Source organism: Megascapheus bottae, chromosome 13 (assembly GCF_031878675.1).
Source record: "Megascapheus bottae isolate mThoBot1 chromosome 13, mThoBot2.hap1, whole genome shotgun sequence".
NCBI classification, from domain to species: Eukaryota; Metazoa; Chordata; class Mammalia; order Rodentia; family Geomyidae; genus Megascapheus; species Megascapheus bottae.
In genome coordinates this window covers 34,474,488-34,498,874 of record NC_143521.1, presented here as the reverse complement: position 1 = coordinate 34,498,874, position 24,387 = coordinate 34,474,488, and the positions used below count along the sequence as shown (strand labels likewise).

At 37.3% G+C, this 24,387-nt stretch overlaps 1 protein-coding gene across 1 annotated transcript; it reads right to left on the bottom strand.

Annotated features, from left to right (window-relative positions):
* Positions 1-1,705: 1,705 nt before the first annotated feature.
* LOC150055807 (uncharacterized) lies at positions 1,706-23,564 on the bottom strand. The gene is given in 4 exon segments (XM_090343160.1): positions 1,706-2,587; positions 3,020-3,192; positions 3,282-3,414; positions 23,516-23,564. Coding segments are annotated over 4 exon segments (1,200 nt in total). The 3' UTR covers positions 1,706-1,742.
* Positions 23,565-24,387: the final 823 nt, after the last annotated feature.

Genomic DNA, 24,387 nt, shown 5'->3' with positions numbered 1-24,387 from the left:
CAACATGTTCCTGAAGCTACACAATAGAACACTTAGAAGCCTTTCAGTGTTAAAGTGGAAGAGAAGGAAAATAATAGCATGGATAGGAAATAAGCCAGGGAAGAAAAGACTGCATTGAAAAAACCTTGAGGAGAAGCCAGGGTGTGGACTTAGGCAAAATGTCTTTGATGCTGCCTTGTGTCTTAATCTCTGAAACACACCATCCACTTAGGCAAACAAAGCAGTGGAAAGATACATGATGGTCTGATGCCAGTGCTTAAAGTTTAATGCTGTAGAAGGTAGCAATGGTAGCCTACTGACTGAGTCCCTATGGGTTTATTCTACAGGCAGGCTAGTATGCACTCTCCCTGATCTGGTTTAAAGTGACATTACACTAAAAATCATTTGGCTAACCCTAAATTATGATTATTTTTAAATTATCTTAGCCATATCTGTTAGGAGGTTTCATTTAAGGCCTACTTGACCCATAGAAGAGTGATTTGGAAACCGGGCACAGCAGCTCATGCCTATAATCTCAGGAGGCTGAGATCTGAGGATCAAGCTTCAAAGCCACCCTGGGAACAAAAGAACCTGAGACTCTTATCTCCAATTAACCTCTAGAAAATAGGAAGTGGGGCTTGGCTCAAGGGTAGGGTGGTAGCCTTGAGCTGAAGAGCTCAGGGGCGAGTGCCCAGGCTGAGTTCAAGCCCCATGACCCACAAAAAAAATTTTTAAAAAGTAATTTGGGAAGCAAATAGTTTTCATTATTTTACTTTTTTATATAAGGAATGATTTCTTGTACCAGGGACAAGATAATATAAAAAGTAATGTCGGGGTTTTAGTCCTTCGTCCCTCCGGACCAGCAGGAGGGCTAGAGAGAACACTCCCCGACCAAGATAATGCCGAGAAAGAAAGGCTGGCCGACTGCACCCAGCCCTCCCTCGCCAAGGGAGGACAATCAGACACGCCAGGGAGACTCCTCAAGGCAAGAACTCATTTACTGGTAATTACATTTTGCTAATATAGGATGCAGGAGCCAATCAGCACAAAGGTGGGCAGGGCCAGGGGAGGTACCTTCATTGAGGACAATACAACTACATCAGCATAAAGGTGGGCAGGGCCAGGGGAGAATGCAACCACAGCCGTGCCTTCCAACCGGGTGGCAGGCACCATCTCAGCCAGGTGCAGTCCCAGGCCATTTCCCTGATGTGACGTGCCCCACAAGTGTAACACAGGTGTTTTTGTATTGCTCAAGATTCATTTTACTTATACACTATTATTTGATTGGCAACTGCTATGTACTAATACTTAAAAGAAAAAATAAAGCTTTAAAAATATACTGTAATTAACCTGCTATTTTCTGCTTTTCTCTAAGTCAGGAACATATTGTTGCCAGTATTTTAATCAACTATAAATACACATTCGAGTATTATACATGTATGTGCATATGTATGCAAATATACACATACCTCTGTGTGGTTGGTTATTTCTTTCTGTCTGACATCACATACACAGTTGACTGTAAAATGGGTTAGTGTGATGTCCACTTGATTTCTTTTTTTTCCCCCCATATTTATTACATAAGATGGGTTCTCTTATTGTGAGTTCATTCACAATGCCTTTTTATTTAATGACTTCCTTTACATGGTATCGAGGAATTAAAACCCAGGGCTTCATGCACGCCAGGCCAGCACTCTACCACTAGGCTACGCTCCCAGCTCCCAAATTCATGTTTTTGAACATCAAAGTCTTTCCCAGATTGCTCACATACACAAAGCTTCTCCCCAGTGTGTTATTTCATGTGTGTGTAAGGAACTAGAATCGCTGAAGGCTTCGCCACATTCGTTACAGAGGAAAGGTTTCTTTTCACTGTGAGTTCGTTCATGTTTCCGTCGACCACTCAGGGTAAAGAAGGCTTTCCCACACTGCTTACACACATAAGGCTTCTCTCCAGTGTGAGTTCTCTCATGGATGAGACAGTGACTGGACTGCCCGAACGCTTTCCCACATTGGATACAGACATAAGGTTTCTCTCCAGTGTGGGTCCTTTTGTGGATGGTCAGATAACCACAGGACCTGAAGGCTTTTCCACACTGTCTACATACATAGGGCTTCTCGTCAGTGTGAGTTATTTTATGTTTGTGCAAGGAGCTTGAATCAATGAAGGCTTTGCCGCATTCCTTACACAAAAAGGGTTTCTCACCACTGTGAATCCGTTCATGCTTTCGAACATCACTCAAAGAATAGAAGGTTTTCCCACACTGCTCACACACACAGGGCTTCTCTCCAGTGTGAGTCCTCTCATGCCGGATGCGGTGACTGGACTGCTGAAAGGCTTTCCCACAGAAGCTACACACGTAAGGCTTCTCCCCACTGTGGGACCTCTCGTGTATTTTAATGTAACTGGAAGAACGAAAAGCTTTCCCACACTGCTAACACACGTACGGCTTCTCTCCTGCGTGAGTGCGTCGGTGTGTCCTGCGGGAAGTGGGGTGATTGAAGACATTCCCACTGCTCACACTGGTGGGTTCTGGCATTCTGAAAGCACTGGGCATTGCTGCAGGCTCTCCCGCACATGGGGCATTTACACGGCTTCTCTTCAAGTTCCCTATTCTCATAGTTTGGAGTCAGTGTAAGTTCCGAAGGCCATGCTCAAGGATGAATGCCTGAGGAAGATGTCAAAGACACTCGCTTCCACTCCAGCAGGGGTTTCAATGTTCATAACAGAATCTAGAGTACCACCAAACACTTCTCTACCTTGAAGAACTTCTTTTTATTTTGCCAGTCCTGGGACTTGAACTCAAGGCCTGGGCACTGTCGCTGAGCATGCTTTGTTCAAGGCTAATGTTCTACCATTTGGGCCACATTGCCATTCCCAGCTTTTTGGAGTTTATTGGAAATAAGAGTCTCATGCACTTAACTAGCTGGTAGGGCTTCAGATCACGAGCCTTAGATCTCAGCTTCCTGAGCACCGAGGATTACAGGTGCTGGTACAGGACTTGTTTCCATCAATCCTGAACTCTCGGTCATCTCTGGGGACTTTTGCACACTTCTTCAACTGCCTGGTCTTCCTGTTCTTTTTGTATGGAGGCCAGGTTCCTGAAAGTATCCACCATCACATCTCTGTACAGCTGCTGCTGGGCAGCGTCCAGCAAAGCCCACTCCTCCAGGGTGAAGTTGACAAATACATCATCAAAGGTCACAGACTCCTTGCTGAGCCCATGGATTCACTTACAGCAGGAGAAAATCTTGACTTCTTAATTTGGCATGTGGAATTGCTCTCCTCCCTGCCTCATTCTCACCATGGCCGCCTCCCGATTCGCAGCGTCCTCCCCACACCTCCCCACACTAGGAGGCCCGCCAGCAGCGGAGGCCCAGCCGCCAGGGCCCGGGACAGCCTGGAGCCCGAGGCGAGGGCGGGATTCCACTTGATTTCTTAATTTTCTTATAAACTTGTCTTTGACAAGAGAATCTTACAGATTGTCTTTGCATTGTAATGTTAAAAATTATTTTATATTTGAATAAAGATATTCCCTATTAAAACTGCCTAATCTTACATTTCAAAAAATGTTCAGAACTACTTACTATTAACAGAGAATTAAAAGGATTTTGCACACTAGGATCTCGTACGCTTTCTTTGATTTATTTCAGACAATAATTGATCCATTCAGGTAAACTACTAGGGCAGTTATTCCTCATAATTTCTGCACTATTATTACATAAAATAATCATGGTATTTAACTCCCTTTTTACAGTCTGGCCCTACCCACACTCATGATGTAATGCTTATGTGTTAGCTTTTAGACTCAATCCATTGCTAATATGCAATATTAATTCTAGCATGTATTTGACTTAAAATTAAAAAAAACTTATTTTTAAAATAAAAATCAAAGTACTTATAATAGCAAGTCTAAATGTTTAAAAGAAGAAAACAGTGAAATAACATATGATTTTACATCTACAATGAATTTACTTAACATAGTTGTGTCTCAAGTTGCTTCAGTGGCAATTAAATCACAGAAAAAGAAGAAAGTGAGTCACACAATAATTACGTCAGTTAATTTTAGCAAACATATTAGGTAACTTGTTCATTGAGGTGATTTATATATTCTGCGTCATGTGTGGCATGAATTACCTAAACTTGTTTTCAAATTCACTTGCACAATTAATTCTCTGCTCTTTCAACTTCACGAGTATAAAGGTAGACAGAGGCAGAGACTCTTGTTCTGGTCATTTTGCTAACTGGCCTGTGAGTATGGCACTATTGCCTCCCTGTCATGACAACCATGAGCATACACTGAGGAGAGTTGAAAAATCAAATATGTAAGTGAAAGAAACATGCATTTTTATGTTATGTCATACTGTCACTTCCTTAACCAATCTCAACACTTAAAAGTGTCTATATTATATATATATATATACAATATATATATATGTATATATATAGTGGATTATGGGGATTGAATTTGGTTCTGGGCGCTGTCCCTGAGATATTCTCTCAAGCCACCACCCTACTCCTGGGCCTGGGTACTGTCCCAGAGCACTTCATCTCAAGGCTACTGCCCTACCCCTGAGCCAAGCCCCACTTTCCATTTTCTTGAGGTTAATTGGAGATAAGAGTTTCAGGTCCTTTTGTGCCTGTCTGGCTTTGAACTTTGATTCTAAGATCTCAGCCTCCTGATTAGCTAGGATTACAGGTGTGAGCCACAAGACTCAGCATTCTTTATTTTCTTTTTATATCAATAAATAAAATACATTTCCCCAGGTGTAAGATATTGTGAGTTCACTGTTTATCCTTTAATGCAAAAAGAATACTAAGTTTAAAGGCATACTGGATTTATATATTTAGGTATAACGTATATTTCCAAACTATAGTCAGTGGTGTCATAATCACACAATGGTCTGCATGAAAAAAAGAAAAATTTAAAATGTTTCCATTTTAGTGGAAGGACTTAGAAAAAAATCATATTAAGTGAAGTAAGCCAGACTCAAAGGAACATAGGCTCAATGGTTTCCCTCATTTGTCATAATCAGTAGAAACCTTGGGCTCTCCTAGCAGAGATTTACAATAGAACAAAACGTAGATACTTAAGGCCATACAGAATGATGCTAAATGAAAGGACCTCCAGGATATAGAATCAAAAGCCATATAAGGACTGATTGCTGTCTTTACATTATCTCTTTATATCTTTAGGTTATCTCTCATCTCTTTTGCTGTCCCTTGGTTATCTCATATTGTTACAGTATTTCACCTGGTTATCTGATATATTGTATATATGCGTATTTGGTTATTTGAAGTCAGATAGGGAAGGGAGATGAGGGGCAGTGATGGGGGGGAGGGAAATGGGGACCAAAACATGAGAAAGGGTATCAATGTATGTGAAGTGATGCACCTTCTATCTGATGAATATAAATGTAAGCCTTCTATTAATTACAATAAAAATATATGAAAAAAAATTTTAAAAGCCCAAAAAAGATATAAAACAAGAATAATGAGTATTTTAATAAAGCTAAAAAAATTATTCCATTTTAGTTTATGGACTATGTTTTACTTTAGTTAGATTTAGGAGAAATGTTCTTAATGCCTCTACCAAGTATGCAAATACAATGACAAGAATGCAATCATAAAGCACGAATACATAGTTCTGCTTTTATAATTTATTATAAGAATTTTGAAGTCAACTTTAATTCCCCTGAACTATCATTTTCATATAGTGCATTTGAATGAATAGAAGCTCAAAAGGGGACATTAAAAAACTTAAAATGAATAATACATCTAGAAATAGAGCACACTAGACCATATGTGGCTTCCTGATACTTTTGACATGCTTTGAAAAGCTGCAGACACCATCTGTTTTCCTTTATGTTGTTATTTTGTTTTTAGGGATACTTCAGAAACTATGTGGATACAAAATGTACTGTTTAGGAAGACAATGATTGAAAGATAATATAATGCCTCTCACAAAAAAAAAAGGAGAAACCTTTGTCCAACGTGTTGCAAAAAGCAAAAGATGTGTGATTAGAGTGCTGAGCATAAGATTGTAAGTCTTTCCCTTAGTATGAAAAGGACAGTAGTTAAGAGAGTTAAAATATTGTTACAAATATCTGTAACAATTTTAGAACAGGAATGAGCACTCTATATAAAGAAAGGACTCATGTTCATACATTTTAGAAGACTTGAAGGAATTGTGTTTAACTCTTCCCAACTCTTCCCAATTACATTCACTGGCCATGTGCTAGATACTGCATGTGTTGGTTTGGCACACTTGATTTATCCACTTTACAGTTATGACCCTGTCTCTCTACCAGACCAGTGATGCACCTGACCCTTCATAAAAGTAGAAAGTCCATTTGTCTTAATGAATGTATCCAACATGTGGAAGAGAAAATGACACATCTTGTTCATCAGTAAATGCATGTTAGATAAATGCACAGCTCTCTTAACAAGCAGTGCCCATTACTCCCATGTCATGCTGCTATACAAAAATGATATGACATGCAGAGGGAAAAATTTAATAAGGGTGAATTTATATGACAATAGATGCTATTGCAATAAAAAAACACAAAACATGGGTTTTACAATACAAAACACAGCATCTTCTTACATGTACATTTGTATGCACATGAAAAATGTCCACCATTGCACTGGCTAGGAATTCTAGTATTACGTTAAAGAGGAGTGGAGAGAGTGGGCATTCTTGGCTCGTTCCTGATTTTAGAGGGAATGGCTTTAGATTTTCACCATTAAGTGTAATACTAGCAGTAGGTTTCTCATACACAGCCTTTATTACATTGAGGAATGTTCCATGGATTCCTAGTTTCTCCAGAGCTTTTAACATAAAGGGGTGTTGGATCTTGTCAAATGCCTTTTCCGCATCTATTGAGACAATCATGTGATTTTTGTCCTTGCTCCTGTTGATGTGTTGAATTATATTAATTGATTTGCATATGTTGAACCACCTTTGCCTCCCTGTGATGAATCCAGTTTGATGGCCAGGATCAGGAAAACGAATGACAACAGATGCTGGAGGGGATGTGGCCAGGAGGGATCACTACTACACTGTTGGTGGGAGTGCAAACTCGTTCAACCACTATGGAAAGCAGTGTGGCAGTGCCTCAAAAGGCTAAACATAGAACTCCCCTATGACCCAGCAATTCCATTACTTGGCATTTACCCAACCATCCAGAAACAAGGACATACTAAACCCACTAGCACAACAATGTTCATTGCAGCACTATTCACCATAGCAAAGATATGGAACCAACCTAGATGTCCCTCAGTTGATGAGTGGATCAACAAGTTGTGGTATTTGTACACAATGGAATTCTATGCTGCTGTCAGAAAGAATGACATCGCCCCATTTGTTAGGAAATGGAAAGACTTAGAAAAAATCATATTAAGTGAAGTAAGCCAGACTCAAAGGAACTTAGTCTCAATGGTTTCCCTCATTCGTCATAATCAGTAGAAACCTTGGGCTCTACTAGCAGAGATTTGCAATAGAGCAAAATCTTGATACATAAGGACATATAATGTGAAGCTAATTGAAAGGACCTCCAGGATATTGAAACAAAAGCCATATAATGAATGATTGTTGTCCTTAATGTACTATGTTGTCTCTCATCTCCTTTGCTGTCCCTTGGTTATCTCATATTGGTATAGTATCTCACTTTGTTATCTGATATATTGAATTTATTTGTATTTGGATATTTGAAATTTGATAGGGAAGGGGGGAAAACCAAGACGGGTGGGGGGTGTGGGGGGGGAGGGAAATGGGTACCAAGACATGTGAAAGGGTATCAATGTATGTGAATTAATGCACCTTCTATCTGGCAAATATCATGTAACCCTTTTACTAATTACAATAAAAAAAATTAAAAAAAAGAAAAGAAAAATGTCCACCATACTCAACATTAGTTTGACACAGGTAAGGAGTTGTTGGGAGCTATAGGCATGGAGAAGAAAAACATAGCTCAGTTCTAGAAATGACATCCATCTATATCCCTTACGTAGATTTCCACAAATTTAGATTTCCTAGCAATTAGAAAAATGCCCTATATAAGTATTCTTCGTTCCAGTGAATGTTTTAGGATGGGTGTAGTTTTTTTTTTATAAAGATAAAGACAGAGTTGTAGATGTTCTCGTGCAACTCCAAGTTGTTAGGAATTGTGTATTATTAGTATTATTAATAGTAATAATGTTTATGTTAGGAGAACTTGTAGTTATATTATGACTGGAGATTTTATAGTTATAGATAGTTTTGCAATAGTTACTTCTGCCAATCTATGAGCCTGGGATACTTGTCCATCTTCTGGCATCTTCTTCCAGTTTTCATTGTTGAGGGTTTTCATCTCCTTAATTAAGCTTATTTTGATGAATTTGCAAGTAAGATTATTTTCTTTATTCACTTCTCAGACAGTTAGTATGTATAAGAGCTGCTGCTTTTTCAGGATTGTCTTTTTGTACTGTAACTTGACCATAAGTGTTCCTCTAATCTAAGAGTGTTTTTAGTGGTGTGTTTACGGTCTTTTAAGTGTATATCATCTGAAAAAGAATGGGTTTCTCTTTTTCTATTTTCTCTCTCTGTCTCTCTGTCTCTCTGTCTCTGTCTCTGTCTCTCTGTCTCTCTCTGTCTCTTTCTCTCTGTCTCTCTCTCTCTGTCTCTCTCTGTCTCTCTCTCTCTGTCTCTCTCTGTCTCTCTCTCTCTCTCTCTCTCTCTCTCTCTCTCTCTCTCTCTCTCTCTCTCTCTCTCTCTCTCTCTGTCTCTCTCTCTCTCTCTCTCTCTGCGGGTCATGAGGCTTGAACTTGGCCTGAGCACTGTCCCCAAGCTCTTCAGCTCAAGGCTATTACCTTACCCTTGAGCCAAGCCCCACTTCCCATTTTCTAATGGTTAATTGAAGATAAGAGCTTCAAGTCCTTTCATGCCTGGGCTGGCTTTGAACGTTGATCCTCAGATCTCAGCCTCCTGAGTAGCTAGGATTACAGGCATGAGCTGCTGCCCCAGGCTGTTTCTCCTTTTTATTTTGAACCTAAACAAGAAAAAAATCCTAAAATTAATATAGAACATAAAAGAATCCAAGTAGTAATTCAATCTTAAGCAAGAAAGCAATGCTGAAATTATCACAATAACCGAATTCAAATTATTCTTCCAAACCATACTAACAAAACAGTGCGGTATTGGCACAGAAACAGACATAAAGACAAATATAACAGAAGAGAAGACACAGAAATAAATCCACAATGCTACACCCATTTGATTTTCTACAAATGTATCAAAACCTATTTGGAAGAAAAACCCTCTTCAACAAATGGGTTGGATAAAACTACTCACATGTAGAAGACAAAAACTAGAGTCCTTTATTTCCCTATGTGTAAAAATCAATTAAAAATAGATCACTTAAGTAAGATCTGAAATTTTGAAGCTCCTACAGGCAAAACAAGGAAGACATGAAGCTATTGGTATAGAAAATAATATTTTGAATAGGACTCTCACTCTTCAGAAACCTACAACAAGAATTGACAAATAAGGCAGAAGCTGTGGCTCATGCCTACAATCCTAGCTATTCAGGAAGCAGAGAGATCTGTGGATCACAGTGCAAAGCCAGTCCAGGAAGGAAAAGGCCATGAGATTCTTATCTCCAATTAACCACCAGTAAACAGGAAATAGTGCTGTGGTTCAAGAGGTAGGGCAGTAGCCTTGAGCTGAAGAGCTCAGGGACAAGGCCCAGGCCGAGATCACACCCTATGACCCACCATGCCCCCCCACCAAAATTTCATCTGACTCTAGTTAAAGTAGATTTTATCATAAAAACAAACAGACAATACCGGTTGGGATTGGGGAGAGGCAGAGGATAGTAAATCAACCCTTTACACATTTGTTGAAAATATAAATAAGCACAGCCATTATCAAAATCAATATGGAGGCTCTGCAAAAGAAACACTTGTTGTATCTGACTATATAAAATAATATTTATCGAAATGAAAACCAGAGTTTTGTTTTCTTTGTTGCTGGTTCTCACCCCCTTTCTTTTTGTCTTATTTTTTCTTTTATATTTTTTTTTGTAGAATAAAGGGGGAGACACAAAAATGAAGGGAGCATGGGGAAACAAATGTACAGTAGTAGCCACTAAATGCTTTGTTGAAATGAGCTATACAATTTGTGGGTGGAGCTGCGGAGGTAAAACTGGGAGAGAACAAGGGAAGGTTAAAATTGTCTAAAGAGAATGTACTCTTTACTCCCTCTATACATTATCTTCCCAATGACAATAATGTTTATAAAACAATTAAAAGGAAAAAAATTTAACTGCCTTACATCCCTGCTATACCATTCATTGTGTTGAGATACACAGAATGAGAGTAAGTCAATATACAGGAAAGACACATGCATACTCTGGTTTATGGGAACACAATTTACAGTACTTAGACTTTGGAAACAATCTAGGTGATGCTAACCTAATAAATGGATAAACAAAATATGGTCCTAACACACAAGGGAAGACTATTATGAATAATGCAATTTTATCATTTCAGGAAAGCAGATGAACTGACTCTTGTCAGGCTGACCAGAAAAGCCAAGGTAAAAAAAAAAAGACAAAAACAATGTTTTTCCTAATATATGGAAATCATACTCCAACTTCTGCTAGTGGTAATGAAAAGAAGATTAATCTAAGAAAAATAAGAGCTTGGCTCTTCAATGAAATTGAAAATGAAGGATCTTTGACAAACTCATTCTACGAAGCTACTATAACCCTCATCACCAAACCAGACAGAGATTCATCAAAGAAAGAGAACTATAGACCTATTTCTTTGATGAACATCGATGCAAAACTTCTCAACAAAATACTGGACAACCGTCTTCAGCAACTCATCAAAAAATTATAGACTATGATCAAACAGGATTCGTCACAAGGACGCAAAGCTAGTTCAACATGGGCAAATCAATTAATATAATTCAACACATCAAAAGGAGCAAGGACAAAAATAACATGATTGTCTCAATAGATGCACAAAAGGCATTTGACAAGATCCAACAACCCTTTATGATAAAAATTCTGGAGAAACTACGAATCCATAGAACACTCCTCAGTATAATAAAGGCTGTGTATGACAAACCCACAGCTAGTATTATACTTAATGGTGAAAAGCTAAAGCCATTCCCTCTAAAATCAAGAATGAGACAAGGATGCCCACTCTCTCCACTCCTCTTTAACATAGTATTGGAATTCCTATCCAGTGCAATAAAGCAAGAAGCAAGCATAAAGGGGATCCAAATAGGGAAAGAGGAAGTAAAACTTTCCCTCTTTGCAGATGACATGATTCTGTATTTAAAGAACCCTATAGATTCCACTCCCAAGCTGCTTGAGCTGATTAAAAATTTTGGCAAGGTAGCAGGGTATAAAATTTACCCTCATTGGGCCTGGAGTTTAGCCTAGTGGTAGAGTGCTTGCCTAGCATGCATGAAGACCCGGGTTCAATTCCTTGGTACCACATACATAGAAAAAAGCCAGAAGTGGTGCTGAGGCTCAAGTGGTAGAGCTCTAGCCTTGAGAAAGTCCAAGGACAGTGCTCAGGCCCTGAGCTCAAGCCCAGGACTGGCAAAAAAAAATTTACCCTCAAAAATCAACTGCCTTCCTCTATGTCAACAGTGGCATAGAAGAAGGAGGCAACAATCAGGAAAGAAACTCCTTTTCCAATAGCCTCAAAGAAAATAAAGTATCTAGGAATTAACTTAACTAATAATGTAAAGGACCTTTTTGATGGAAACTTTAAAATCCTGAAAAAGGAAATTAAAGCAGAACTAAGGAAATGGAAAAACCTCCCATGCTTCTGGATTGGAAGAATTACCATCGTGAAAATAGCAACCTTGCCAAGGGCTACCTACAAATTCAATGCAATACCCATCAATATCCCAATGTCATTCTTTAAAGAAATAGAAGAGGCAATCCAAAATTTCATATGGAATAATAAAAGAACCCGTGTAGCAAAAACACTTCTTAGCAGAAAGAACAGCGCTGGAGGAATTTCAATTCCAAACTTTAGACTCTATTACAGGGCTATAATTATCAAAACAGCTTGGTACTGGCACAAGAACAGGCCTGAAGACCAATGGAATAGAACTGAGGACCCAGATATTAAACCACAGACATATGGCCACCTAATCTTTGACAAGGCAGCCAAAAAAATAGAATGGAAGAAAGACAGCCTCTTCAACAAGTTGTGCTGGCAGAACTGGTTAAGCACCTGCAGAAAGCTAAAGTTGGATCCTTCTTTCTCACCCTGCACTAGGATTAACTCCAAATGAATCAAAGACCTCGAGGTAAATGCAGATACATTGACAACGTTGCAAGGAGGAATTGGAGATACACTAGACCTCCTTGGCACAGGTCAAAACTTTCTTAATAAAGACAAGAAACACAACAAATCAGAGAAAGTCTGGATAAATGAGACTGCATTAAACTGCAGAGCTTCTGTATGGTAAAGGACATAGCTAGCGTACAGAGTGGAAGAAAATCTTCACTAACCATGCAACGGACAAAAGCCTCGTATCTAAAATATATCAACAGCTCAAAAAATTGAATCACTCCAAAACTAATCTCCAAAGAAATAACCATCCCATTAAAAGATGGGACAAAGACTTAAAGAGAGTCTTCTCTGAAGAAGCAATAAGAGTGGTGTATAGACACATGAAAAATTTCTGAACATCTCTGGCCATAAAAGAATTGCACTCACTCCAGTTAGAATGGCCATGATCAAGAAATCTAATAGCAACAGATGCTGGAGGAGATGCAGCCCGGAGGGAATCACTGCTACACTGTTGGTGGGAATGCAAACTTGCTCAACCACTATGGAAAGTAGTATGGCAGTTCCTGAAAAGACTAAACATATAACTCCCCTATGACCCAACAATTCCAGTACTTGGCATTTGCCCAGTTGTCCAGAAACAAGGATATACTAAATCGACTAGCACAATGATGTTCACTGCAGCACGATTTACCATAGCAAAGATAAGGAACCAACCCAGATGTCACTCAGTTGATGAGTGGATCAACAAGATGTGGTATTTATACACAATGGAATTCTATGCTGCTATCAGAAAGAATGACATCGTCCCATTTGTAAGGAAATGGAAAGACTTAGAAAAAATCATATTAAGTGAAGTAAGCCAGACTCAAAGGAACATAGGCTGAATGGTTTCCTTCATTTGTCATAATCATTAGAAACTTTGGGCTCTCCTAGCAGACATTTACAATAGAACAAAAGGTAGATTCATAAGGCCATGTAGAATTACGCTATATGTCAGGACCTTCAGGATATAGAAACAAAAGCCATATAATGAGTGATCGTTGTCCTTAATGTACTGTGTTATCTCTCATCTCTTTTCCTGTTACAATATTTCACCTTGTTATCAGATATATTTTATATGTGCTTAATTGGTTATTTGAAATTGGACAGGAAGGGGAAAAAACAAGATGAGGGACTGTGGTGGGGAGAGGTAACTGGGGATCAAAACATGAGAAACGGTGTCAATGTGTGTGAAGAAATACACTTTCTATCTTTTGAATATAATGTAACCCTTTTATTAATTACAATTAAAAATATATGAAAAAAAGAAATCTTAAAAAAAAGCGAAAGAAAAATAAGAGCTTGGGTAGAAGGAAACCTTGGGAACAGAGGAATAAAAGAAGAGGAGGTAATGAAGATGAATGTAATTGAATATGAATAAAAGCACTATAAGATTAAAAGATATGAATAAAAACAATATATGAATAAAAAACCAAATAATGGGAACCTTAAGTACTATTTTCTGTATGGATGTGGAGGGGGTTGAAAAGTATTAAATGAGATGGTTTAGCTCAAACATCTATGGACATATCACCTTTGCGTATAGTTAATTTACAATAAATTTGTATTGTGCATGTTTCATTATTATGCTCTTACGGTGAAGTGCGTCTGATTAACTTCCCCTTCTTCCATTCTTCAAAGGCAAGGCTCTGTGGTAGGTAGAAGAATGCTTTGGAAGCAGTGGATCTGAGTAAAACCTCACAAACCACAGGACCATAGTCCAACTCAGTTTCTTCTTTTATAAATGTCCTGACAGATTCACCAAAGTAATGTGAAAATGAAGCGAGGCAATGCCTGTTAAGTTCTCAGTACACAATAAATATGAAGTGAAAACTACACTCCTCTTTCCCTTTTCCACATACATAATTGTTTTTATAAAACTATTCATTCATTTAGACAATTGATGTTTAATGATAGTGATTTTGAAAATGAACTATCTATTGAAAACCTGAATATATTCCTAAAACACTAGAAGCATATTCATGTTAATCAATTGTAATAAAATAAGGCTTTCTTAGTTATAGTAATCACATCCTTGGCTATTTGAAACATATCATTATACTTGTTTTGGATATCTTTTTACATAATTGCTCTATTTGCTTTACCTAACATATTCAGACAAAAAAAGATATGTCTGCTTATGTGTTGATGCAATCCAATTTATTTTTGATGTACAAGTAATTACAAGTAATAGTAGGTATTTTCCTAAGTGTTATCAGTAGACGTTTTAACTCATGGAAAAGAATTTGCTGATTTTGTCAGAAGGTTTGGACTAAAGAAACTGCTAATAACATTTTACACAGCTGGAAATCTGCTTGTATGTTTGTTGACAGTTTTCTGAGTTCAATATAATTCTGATTTTGTCTTATCTATGGTGTATTTTTCGTTTGTACTTAACCTCACAGGATCTATGTGTGGAAGATAATCACAGATGTGCTATCAAGAGGTGAGAATGGACATCTCATGACTAGGTTTAGTGATGCTAGGTTTAGTCTCCTTTCATGTGAGAGGAAATGATGTAAACATGAAGCTGGACCAAGCAATGTGACCTCCCTTACAAACTGAATTTTCTAGTAAAATCGTTTTGGAGTTCACAAAACATATAATGTGAAAATTTGATTTTGATTGCTCATAAGCCTCTTAGGTTATGGAATTCTGTTTTGCAATCTAAATGGAGTAAGATAAATAGTCATCACTTTTCTATTGATCCCAAATTTATAAATAATAATTTTTCAATAATCTAAATGCATCCAAAATCAGCATTCTTCAATCTGAGCACACTAAAATGGCAATGGAAGAATTAAAATAATTTAACAAATATTCTTTTGTAAGATCACAATAAGGCTGATTTTAAATTCTTTTGTATTTCCTTACCATCCTTAACATTGAAATGAGTGAGCAAAAAAGACAAGGAGGCATAGCTTACTATGCATTCATATGATTCACATCTCATGCTCGGGGCAATAAAAACATCATTATCCCATGATTCCATGATTCCATAAAAATCATATCATAGCTCTATTTTCTTATAAGTAAGAACACTAATACCCAAGAAATCAAGTAATGGCTTGAAGTTCCTCAAGCATCTTTACCTATTATCCTGTTTAGATGCTAAAACTTCTCTTAACTCTGTTCACTAAGGTAGATTCTAAATAAATAAACTAGATTGACTTGCATTGTCAGGCATCACTGTGGAAAATGTACCAGATGAGCCTGGCAAAGCTATTGAATTGCTATCATACTAAATTGAAATTGGGAAAAAATATACTTTATGAAGAAAATAATCTTATAATAATCTTGAAAACCCTACTCAGAAATAAAGCAAAATTTAGAATTTATATGATCGATCTTTGAGAAGACATCTATAAGTATAAAAATTAAATGATCCATGCTGGGTAAGGTGATTCACACCTGTAATCCTAGCTACTCAGGAGGCTGAGATCTAAGGATCAAGGTTCAAAGCCAGTCCTGGCATAGAAGGACCTGAGACTCTTATCTCCAATTACCCTCTAGAAAAAGAGAAGTGGGGCTTGGCTCAAGGGTAAGGTAGTAAGTAGCCTTGAGCTGAAGGGCTCAGGGACAATACCTAGGCCCAGGGATAGGGTGGTAGCCTTGAGCTGAAAAGCTCAGGGACAGTGCCCATGCTTAGATCAAGCCCCTGACCCACAAAAATTTTTTTAAATGTTAACTGGTTCAATATTTCATATGAGTTTTCTACCATTCACGAGATTGTTGAAAATGCATACTTACTGCTGATTTGAAACAGCCATAGCTAGGAATGCATGTGCCTCTCTGTGCCTTCAATAAAAGGGAGACAGAGGTTTGACAGGCATATTTGTGTTCCTATATGTAGAATTTCCTAATTATCTTCTGTGGGGGTAATCCAGGAGGCAGCTCCTCTTTGGTCTGACTTGCTCCAAAAATGAGTCTGTGTGGTGTTCTGGCAGTTCATGCTCACAGCACCCCCACAAGATCAGTATTGACAGCAAGCATGTACAATGTGCCAGATGGAATCAGAAGATGAGATGCATCACAAACTGGGAAGATCTTCATTTACAGATCTTCACTCAGGTTCTGAGGGAATTCTGGGAGTCATTTCCTTTTTCTTATACCTGTGTAGTCAAGGCCAGTAACTTGCATGCTTGTTTCATAAGGGGGTTTAAGTTATTCTTGGAAGGATAGGCTTGCTTATAGGGTTGTGACAGTTCATCTGTCGTGAGATGGCCTGATCCTTGGAAGTTCCTCAGACAGGTCAGTTCATACTACAAACAGATACAGAGTATTAATTGTATAACAATAGCATGGAGTTTAGGATATTATTAATCTCATAGTTGTTTTCTTCCATAGTATGCCACATCAGTGAAATGTGCTTAGGCAAAGTATGTCAGCTACTTAGGTTTCATTCCACTTACAAGTGATGAGTGTACTTTTAAGAATTTTCTTAAAAACAAAAGTAAACTTCTAATATTAGCTTGAGAAGAAAGAGGCTTACAAACTCAAATTCCAGGTTGCACTTTCAGGGAACAGATCATTCATCAGAACTTTCTCTTCTCCCACAAAGTGAAACATAGACATAGAGCTGTAGATCATAGAACCAGTAATCTTTTGCCAAACATTGTGAGAGAATTGGTGCCACAAACTAGCTACCTTCTTCCTCATGGAAGTTCTTACAACTGTGTGAATTTGCTGTACTTACAACAATTCCAGAAAGTTGCATGTTACCTTGAAGAAGGCAGCATTTAGCTTCTCAAATAAAACATTAGAGATGGATGAAACTATCTGGACTGTATGCTTTCAGTTTCTGTTCAGGTTACTGTATGAGGAAACGGATGGCATGTGTTTTTGCTTGTAGTTTGTTTCCTGAGGCACCAAGCTAAAGCAAGGGCATATATGTAGAGCAAAGGAAAGCATAAATAATTAAAGACATGAGCCAATGTGAAGACTTTAAAAAGGAAATCCAAACCATAGAGAAGATACACATGCCAAAGCAAGAAGAAGAGATACAGGATACACTTTGTCATTATGGCAGAATTGGTCTATCACTAGGCATGTGAATAAAGAGTTAATATCATTTGCCCAAAGGTTGTTGCATAATGTCTCATGATCAGAGAGATGGAGTCTAATTTCAAGTTATAAATTAAAAAAATTCAAAAACTATTTTATTTCAATATGCTCTAATATCAAGAGGCAAGTATAACGATGTTGCCAGGTTCTTCATGGTAGAGAATGTAAATGTGCAATGCAAATGCTTAGCTGTAATTGCTATGTTTTAATGAATGGTCATTTTGTTTCTATAGAGAAATTGTTGTACTAAATACACATACCCCCAGAGGTTGGTCAATTCTTCTTTAGCTAATAGGCCTTCTCCTGAATTGAAAGTCCTGATGTAGAGCTGAACATATTCATCAGCGTTGGGTACTAGAGCCCTCCCAATATCTTCTATCTGCTCTCTGTGGAAGACTTACAGCTTCAGGGAGCCTTCTCCCTGAAATAGTCCTCAAGGATTCCCAGGGATCCCTTCATAGTTCCACTGTCACTGTAGTACCATTTGGGGCTTTCTCGAGTTATTAGACTTGTTTATGTGCCTGTGGTTAGTGCTTTATGATGGCACCATCTAGTGAGATTCTTAGAAGATATTTAATAAATAATGCTATGGAAGCAATAAACAAGAAGAGAGCCAAGCAGTAAGCCAAATGAACATGTTCCTGAGCAGCAGGAAGAGTGGCTGTCTCCATTGTCTAAATACAGCCGATGTGCCCTGATTGCTTGGAATTCAAGCCTCCTGGCAGACCTGCTGACAGCAGCAGAAGGAAGTGCAGATTTCTAATCATATGTCATCTTTCCTTTGAGCAGCCAACATCTCCCTTCTCTCCTCATCTGGGGAGGTGGAGCAGGAGAAACTCTGCTCCCCTCTCTTAAAAGACTTTTGCTGAGGTGTTAGAAGAAAAAAAATCTTTTCATGTGAAATGCCAGTGAAGGAAACTGCAGCAAAAACTATTTTTGCACATTGGACATTTCCTGAATATGTTTTTTGACTGACTCATTACACACAACACATTTCTTTTGAGTCATTTCTAGATCCCACGTCAAAAGCATTATTCACAGGTGAGACAAATTTAGAAAGACCTAAAGCTTTTACTTAGCTCATTGATTCAGTTACTGCTTCATTCTTTTCAGGAAGATATATATGTAAACCTGTCCCCAAACAAAAGAGCGTTTAAAATCTTATATATTGGGGTCAGGAGCATGACCTAATTATAGATTGACTGCCTAGGATACACAAAGCCCTGGGTTCCATTCCTTAGAACCACTGATGTAGAAAAAGTCAGAAATGGTGCTTCGGCTAAAGTAGTAGAGCACTAGACCTAAGAAAGCCCAAGGACAGTGCCTAGGCCTTGAGTTCAAGCCACAGGACTGGCTAAAAGAAACCTTATGTACTGGGGTAGTTAAAGTTGTTTTTGTTTCCTGAATAGAGTAGATTTCACATGATAGACATGGCAATATTTCAGGGGGCTCCAAAAACATTTCATAGAATAGGAAGGGACCCTTAGATTTTCCCCATTCTCAGGGCAGTTGAACAATTATTACCTACCCGAGGATGAACACAATAACTTCAAGTCCTAAGGCAATAAGTGTTAACAGTAGGCACGTACATATATATTGCACTAAAGCCTATCAAGCAGTTATTAGAATTCTTCAAATGATAACTAGACTATTAAGGCCTTGGGTCCCATGAATTAACTTGAGTCTTTCATTATAGCTTATAATTTATAATTTTAGTTCTGATTGGAATTGGCAGTACAGAAATAGTAGACTCATGATAGCAGGCAACCATTTGAAATTTGATAAGTAAACCATTTTTTTTCCTTTGATAGGTAGGTAATTTGGTAGTTAAAGTGGGAAGGCAGATGTAGCAGTCTATTATTCAAGCAAATGAGCATCAGGTAATTGTATAGTTGCATGGTTACTCAACAAAGATGACTAATAATTCTCTGATCTACCACCAAGAAATATTTGGAACAAAAATTTCCAATACATGGAAAAATCCTATTGAGAAAGAGAACTTTTTTCTAATTACTGAACATATGAGGGAATAAGGGGAAGCGTGAGTGAATGAAGTCATTCTATTCAATGTGCATTATGTAACCTGAGAGTTAAGATGGGAGGGAGAAGAGTAAGGGAAAATGATAGAAGAGATAACATTGATCAAGATATATTGTACTCATAACTTCACCTGGAGAATTGAAACTGTTTTGTACAAATATTCAATAATTTTATAATGACTAAATAATGAAAGTACACAGAGAAAAAAGATGTATCATAAAGTATTTTATTGTCCAATAAGAATATTTATCGGTATGAATATGACATTGTTTGAAGATTTTGATCAAGATTCTAAAATGGAACTACCAGAATTTATCACCGTGTTCATCTTTGTGGAAAAAAATATCTTCATAAAGCCTGGATTTGTGAGTGAGTCATATAGTCACAATATTGAGATGAGACCAGGTTGTGATTTCAGAACTTACCCATTTAAGTAGTCACCTGGAGATGCATGCTTACATGAATCGACAAAAAACTGTTCTGGTAATCTTAGCAAGTTAACAAATAACCATTTAACCTCACATTAGCATAATGTCTCATTCACAAGTAGATACCAATTTCAATCTTATAAATGTAAGAAAGAAAGAGATTTTTTCTTCTCAGGACATCAAAACCCAGTTATCTAGACCTAAAGAGATGCAAATGAAGCTGCACAGTCTGTCACATGGTGGAGTGAAAGCATCAGTTTGTTCACATTCTGCATTGTGTGAGGTCTGAGCTCGGCATTTATGATATTTATGATGCAAATGTCAGCAGGCAAAGTGCAACTGAAATCAATACAATTTTGCTCAGTATTCATGCAACTGACACCATCTGTATAATGTTCTTTGAGATGATTTCCACAGAACTATAGAAAGTAATGACTGTTCAAATATAAATGACACTTGATTTTAACTGAAAAGCAACCCTGAAACACCAAAGAAGTGCCAGTTATGTCAGTTTCAAAATCCTGTGTATTTAAAGTGATAAAAGCTGATATTCCTTCATGCATATGAGTTTGTAAGAAGAGTAATGACTATAGATGTAGCATAAACAACTGTCAGTTTGAGGGAGCTCTTCATACAGAGCAACAAATTAAATAGTGTTTAGGTGAGTAGCTACTATTGATTTGATTCATGGATCAAACATGCTCTATTTTTATTTCTAATAAAACTTAACTCACGTTTGTTTGCTAAGAAAGCTATCATCTTGCCAATGTTGTATTACCATTCCCCATACAATAAAGCAATTAAAGTTGAAATAAATGAAAACAAGCCAGAGTCTTTGCTCAAATTATTAACAGTTATCTAATTTCACATTGTAAATGTCCTACATTCAAAGTTGATAATAACACAGAAGACATCAAAAAAAGAACAGCTCTGGAATATTATCTAGAATAACAGAAATTGTCCAGCAAAGATGACCTCCTAGGGAAGCACTACGTATGGAAGATACTCTTAAACACCACAATCTAAAATGTGTTCAGTCATTGGTTAGAAGCACATTGTGGTGACATGAACACTAAATCCTGACATTCAGCCAATTTGGAAGTAAACTAATGGTTGTCACTGTGGCCGCTGCAGCTCTTTTCAATAGGAGGTCATGGCAAAGAACATGCCTTGAGTCACTCAGGAGATTGAATTTGGAATTTGGAGAGCTGCAAAGGGTGACAGAAGAAGGGTTGAATATTTTCTTCATTCTGTGATGGATATGAGTTCCTTTTTGGAGAAGTGGCTAGAATAGAATACTATGGTTTAAATCTAAAATACCCTCCAAACCCATGGTGCTGTTGGGAGTTGGTAGAACCTTTATGAGATAAAGGGAGAAAGAGCCTAACAGGAGGAAATTGGAAAATTGAAGGTGAACCCTTGAAGGAGACAGAACCCTAATTACTTCTTTCTCCTCTTTCACTTATCAAATGCCATGAGATGAGCTACTTACTGCATCATATTTTTCCAAACACAGTATAATATTTCAACACAGACCCAACAGCAATTTGTACACTGACCATGGACTTTGCACTCAAAAATCACAATCAGAATAAACCTTTCTTATTTTGTGTTTTTTTCTTTCTGGTATTTAGGTACAGTGATAGGAAGCTGACTGCTACAGAACAGCTGCAGTCTGTCACCCAAATCATTCTGTAGAAGCAGATTGTTGTGGAGAGTTGATTAGTTCATTCTTACGATCATCAACATTACAATTGGGTAGCTTGTATGAGCCTATTATTTTAGTTATGTGCCATTTGCTCCTACTTTTATGTTGCATAGAAATGTCATTAACTTGCTGATTTTCTAATACAAATATAATTGAGCGTGTAATTGTGTGTGTGTGTGTGTGTGTTCAAAATAAATCGTGAATGTTATGAGTGACCTCTATGTTTTCGCTGGTCAAACTACTCTAGTCTGTTCTTTGCGAACCTCTTTTACTACTCTATTGCCGGGAACATAATTTGTGTTCATCAACTGATGCTCAAGATTCAGTTGAATATACTAAAATGTAAACAGTGATGAGCATTGACTTAAATCATTGCATGCTTTTAAACTGTAATTATGAAAGATAATAAAAAATTGCAAATGGAATCTGACTTAGAAACCCATGAGGAAACAATTATTTTCATCCTACTTTTAGGATCCCAAACTCTCACTTATATATAAAATATTTCATAAAGAATGGAAAGACTTGGAAAAAAATCATATTTAGTAAAGTAAGCCAGGCTCAAAGAAACATATGCTCCATAGTTTCCCTCATTTGTAATAATTAATATAAGTCTATTATAGTCCTAGAAGAGGATCACAATAGCTCAATAGCTATGTACATATGACCATAGAAGATGTTAATCAAAATGAACTCCAAGAGGCTGAGATCTGAAGATCTCTTTGAAGCCAGTCCAGGTAGAAAATCCGTGAGACTCTTACTTCCAATTAATAGCAGAAAAAGCAGGAAGTGGTTCTGCAGTTCAAGTGGTAGAGTGGTAGCTTTCAGCAAAAGGAGTTTAGGGATAATGATCAGGCCCAGAGCTCAAGCCTGGGACACACAATAAAAGAAAAGAAGGAAACAAAATCATTTAAAATCAATGGTGCTTTCTACAAATGGTAGGGTTATTAGTGTTTTCTATCTTTAGTTTCATTTAAATTTTATAAACTGTTCAACCTTTCTATAAAGTATGTTTTTAAAAATAGATGTGGTATTGGAGACATAAACATAACTACATAGACATAAAAATTTATGACTCTATAGACATTGTTTTATTATATAAATATGTATCTATGACATACAAACCCTCAGCTTAATTTGAATTAGGTTCTAAAATCTAAGTGCCAGTGATTGTATAAACAGATTCCCTTCTTGAATACTTGTTTGTTAAACATGACATTTGAAATATGATGTAAAAATCAATGGTAATAAATTTTTTAGTAAAAAAGAAAAAAAGTTTTAAAAAGCTGAACTCCAAGATACGTAAACAAGAGATTTTCTTTGTTGTTGTTTTTAAATGTATTGTGTTAACTTATTTCTTCTCTCATTCATATTTTTCCTTTTGTTTTTCCCCTGCTGTCCCTGTATTTTATTTTGGTGCCTTGTGTCATGTATATGCATTTATCTAACTTGGCAAAGAGAAGAGGAACAACAAAATGGTAAGACAAAGGACAGAGTGTGAACTGATATTCACAAGACAGTGATATTCACAAGACAGTATGTTGGAAATGAACTCAACAACATGGATGTGGGGCTTTAGGGGTGGGGGAAAAGGGGAGAAAAACAAAGGGGGTGACAATGTTCTACAAGAAATGTACTCAAACCTTTACATATGCAACTGTAACCCCTCTGTATCTCACCTTGACAATAAAATTAAATATAATGTTTATGCTTGGTTAATCACAAAAAATAGATTGTCACAGGTTTGTAATTTGCAGATACATCTGACTTTTCAATAGCAAGGATGTCAACTGAAACGTTTAAAAAATGTGCCAAGTGTGTTAGATAAAATCCAGTGGGTAGGTTTGCATTATATCTTAGACAGACATGCTGTCGATAAAAGGAGTGGAAACATTTAAGTAAAGTGCTTTCCTAAAACGCTCTAACCAGTTCATTGGTTTTGGAGTATGAACTTACTTGCAAACCATAGTTCATCATCCCAAAGTGCCTGTACTTTTACTGTCATGTCAAGAATGGTTACTTTTCTGTTGTTCATAAGAACTTGAATCCAATTTTGTCATTTGCTCCCCGTAAATGCCTCAAGTCATGGAGCACTTCTAGTCCAAAAAGTGAGAAACAAAATTTATGGCATTTGAATCTTAAGTAAGTCTTTTGTTCAGTAGTGAAGGTTCATGATCTTAGCCTTTAGATAGACATGAAGCTAGTCATTAGAAAGCCACAGGCTGAGGAACATGCATCACTGGCTTTCTTATACATGACAAGTGTAAAATCATTTTATTTCTCTTGTTAATTGACTGGCCATTATCATCTCACTTGGATTTCAATACCTTTGAGCTAAAGCAGAAAACTAATGCAGTGAAAGGCTGGTTTTATAATACTACAAGAAAAAAATAAAATTTTAATAATATTCAAGTAAACAAATTTTAAAAAATTGTATTGTGAATTATCTTTGGGAATCCTGGGTTTTTTCTTTTTTTTGCTTTTGTTGCGAGTAGAGGAGTCTCTTGGGGTATCTCCCCAGCAACTCCTCTAGGCGAATTCAGAGAGTTTGCACTGGTTTCTGGTTGCAGCAGGGCTTTTATGGGTGGGGTAAAAGCAGAACTGTTAATCAGTAAACATTCTTAATCTAAGTATTTCTTAGAGTGCTCAAGATTGAGGAGGTGGTTCCTGTACAAGGGAGTGGTCTAGGCTGCCTCCCCTGCCTGCAGTGGCCTGACATCTTGGCTGTTTTACTTTGGTAATAGGGCTACCTCCTCTTTTTCCTTTTTATTTTATTTTATTTTTTTGAAGTGCTGGGGCTTAAACTAAGGGCCTAGGCACTATCCTTA